The following is a 3600-nucleotide window of genomic DNA, read 5'->3' as shown; positions in this document are numbered from 1 at the left end:
TAAAAGAGTTATGATCTGCTGAAGAATGGGATAGGGTTCACTAAACCCCTGAAAATGAAAATGGACTCTCCTGTTAATGATCCATTGATTATTGACTCACGGTGGAAAGAAGGTCTCCATCTCCTAACGCTTCATCGCTCATCGTCTTCATGGCTAATGCATTTTTTTTTACCAACTTATGACCAGAAGCTTCTTGGCCTCCTTTCAGGTGTCACCTTCTTGAACATAATATTCGGCATCAGATCGCTTATTGTGCTGGACCCACATGATTAAGATAAAGACCAGCAGTAATATTAAGTCCAGGTCAGTGACGCTACAGCGGGGTCATGCTGATTATCAGCGATCTTCTATAGAAACACCAGCTAAACATTCTGACTGAGCAAAGCCGTGAGACCCTGAAGTTACTGAAGAAACATACGTTTAATCTCATGGTTTAAACTTAGTTTTCTTAAAGTAAGGAGATGTTTATGTACCATGTATCATCCATCCTGAGACTCCTCACTCCTGATCTCACACCAGATCTCACACCAGATCTCACTCTTGATCTCACACCAGATCTCACTCCTGAACCTAATCCAGATCTCAGTCCTGAACCTAATCCAGATCTCACTCCTGAACCTAATCCAGATCTCACTCCAGATCTCACTCCTGATCTCACACCAGATCTCACACCAGATCTCACTCCTGATCTCACACCAGATCTCACTCCTGAACCTAATCCAGATCTCACTCCTGAACCTAATCCAGATCTCAGTCCTGAACCTAATCCAGATCTCAGTCCTGAACCTAATCCAGATCTCACTCCTGAACCTAATCCAGATCTCACTCCAGATCTCACTCCTGATCTCACACCAGATCTCACTCCTGATCTCACACCAGATCTCACTACTGAACCTAATCCAGATCTCACTCCTGAACCTAATCCAGATCTCACTCCTGATCTCACACCAGATCTCACTCCTCATCTCCCACCAGATCTCACTCCTGATCTCACACCAGATCTCACACCAGATCTCACTCCTGATCTCACACCAGATCTCACTCCTGAACCTAATCCAGATCTCACTCCTGAGCCTAATCCAGATCTCACTCCTGATCTCACACCAGATCTCACTCCTGAACTTAATCCAGATCTCACTCCTGAACCTAATCCAGATCTCACACCAGATCTCACCCCTGATCTCACACCAGATCTCACTCCTCATCTCACACCAGATCTCACTCCTGATCACACCCCAGATCTCACTCCTGAACCTAATCCTAAACCACACCCCAGAACTCACTCCTGAACCTAATCCTAAACCACACCCCAGATCTCACTCCTGAACCTAATCCTAAACCACACCCCAGAACTCACTCCTGAACCTAATCCTAAACCACACCCCAGATCTCACTCCTGAACCTAATCCTAAACCACACCCCAGAACTCACTCCTGAACCTAATCCTAAACCACACCCCAGATCTCACTCCTGAACTCACTCCTGAACCTAATCCTAAACCACACCCCAGATCTCACTCCTGAACCTAATCCTAAACCACACCCCAGATCTCACTCCTGAACCTAATCCTAAACCACACCCCAGAACTCACTCCTGAACCTAATCCTAAACCACACCCCAGATCTCACTCCTGAACCTAATCCAGATCTCACTCCTGAACCTAATCCAGATCTCACTCCTGAACCTAATCCAGATCTCACTCCTGAACCTAATCCAGATCTCACTCCTGAGCCTAATCCAGATCTCACTCCTGATCTCACACCAGATCTCACTCCTGAACCTAATCCAGATCTCACACCAGATCTCACTCCTGATCTCACACCAGATCTCACTCCTCATCTCACACCAGATCTCACTCCTGATCTCACACCAGATCTCACTCCTGATCTCACACCAGATCTCACTCCTGAACCTAATCCAGATCACACTCCTTATCTCACACTTGATTTTTGTCCTGCTCACACTCATCACCCTTCTCCTAATATCCAGATGACATTTCTCACAGATCTCACTCCTGAACCTAATCGTAAACCACACCCCAGATCTCACTCCTGAACCTAATCGTAAACCACACCCCAGATCTCACTCCTGAACCTAATCCTAAACCACACCCCAGATCTCACTCCTGAACCTAATCCTAAACCACACCCCAGATCTCACTCCTGAACCTAATCCTAAACCACACCCCAGAACTCACTTCAGAGCTCAATCCTGATCCTTGTCCTGATCTCACTTCAGATCTCACTCGAGACCACACTTCTAATCTCACTCAAGATCTCCCCCCAGACCTCACCCCCAGATCTCACTTCTGATGATCTGGTCTACTCAGCACTCTGCAGAATGAGCGAGGGAATGTAATTAAACACTAAGCCTTTTTTTGAGAAACGTGTCACGCTACAGATGGGACATTTTCTATTCTGTAAAATTTAAATCTCAGAAAAGACCCTCGGTGCTGCTTCTGTGGTGGGAACTAAAAAGGTGTCCCAATAAATAACAGGAGTGATCTCTCTCTCTCTCTCTCTCTCTCTCTCTCTCTCTCTCTCTCTCTCTGTGTCTCTCTCTCTCCATTTTTATGTATATATGTCCTCTTCCCACCTTGTATATATTATGTAATTTTCTGTATCTTATGTATATCTATTATATCTCTCTTCTCTCTATCGCTCTATTCTATCCTGGGTCTCTCTATATACTCCATTTCTTTCTGTCTCTATCTCTCTCTCCTCTATGTCTCGCCTCTCCTCTCTCTCTCTCTCTCTCTCTCTCTCTCTCTCTCTCTCTCTCTCTCTCTCTCTCTCTCTCTCTCTCTCTCTCTCTCTCTCTCTCTTCCAGCCCAAGCCCATGGTGAGCAGTGATAGAAAGCATATCATAGCAAACTTGTACATTCAGAATTTTACGTCTATTCAGAGTTGTGGATCTTTCCAGTGGGAAAATACATCAATTCTGTCGTTTATTAATAACCTGAGACCTCGACATCAGAGAGCGTGCTCGGCCCCTGACGGAGAAATGGATGAGACTTTCCAAGGTAGAGGAAAGATAGTGGATGATTTCTGATGGCCAGAGCAGCGAGCAGGCGGAGAAGCTCGTATAAAACGGACAGATTTGACTCCCCTCGTCTCTCACTGATATTTACGGTTATTTTGATGACCAGCAGACACGAGTCGTGAACCTGAAGGTGTTCCTGAGTGTGTTGTGGTTCTCAGAGTACAGTAATCCACAGTAAAGCAGTGCTCGGAGGCTCAGTGTGTGTGTGTGTGTGTGTGTGTGTGTGTGTGTGTGAGTGTGTGTGTGTGTGTACATCATTTTCCAGAAGATGATTAGTTTCCTATAGCAACATGCATTATTATTTCTTTACTTCACAGAATGTTAGAGTTACATTACAGAACATCCACATGTTTCTCCTGACCTTGTGAACGAGCTGTTACTATAGAAACCGTTCTGGGCTAAAATAACATTCCCAAAAGGTTCTACTTGAAGACCCCAGTAGGTGTGTGGTGATGTTTAAAGTGTAATGATTAATGCAGACTGTTTCTTTGGAGAAATGCATGCACAAGGGTTATGTGTAGAACCTTTACCTATAAAAAGGGATCCTGAGATGATCCT

General features: G+C 45.0%; 1 protein-coding gene across 1 annotated transcript; it reads left to right on the top strand.

Annotated features, from left to right (window-relative positions):
* Positions 1 to 461: 461 nt before the first annotated feature.
* Positions 462 to 1289, top strand: LOC113651539 (circumsporozoite protein-like). Its single transcript, XM_027160314.2, has one exon. The coding sequence runs from the start codon at positions 462 to 464 to the stop codon at positions 1287 to 1289; it is 828 nt and encodes a 275-aa protein (XP_027016115.2).
* Positions 1290 to 3600: the final 2311 nt, after the last annotated feature.

Source organism: Tachysurus fulvidraco, chromosome 13 (genome assembly GCF_022655615.1).
Source record: "Tachysurus fulvidraco isolate hzauxx_2018 chromosome 13, HZAU_PFXX_2.0, whole genome shotgun sequence".
NCBI lineage: Eukaryota > Metazoa > Chordata > Actinopteri > Siluriformes > Bagridae > Tachysurus > Tachysurus fulvidraco.
This window is presented reverse-complemented; position numbering and strand designations above follow the sequence as displayed.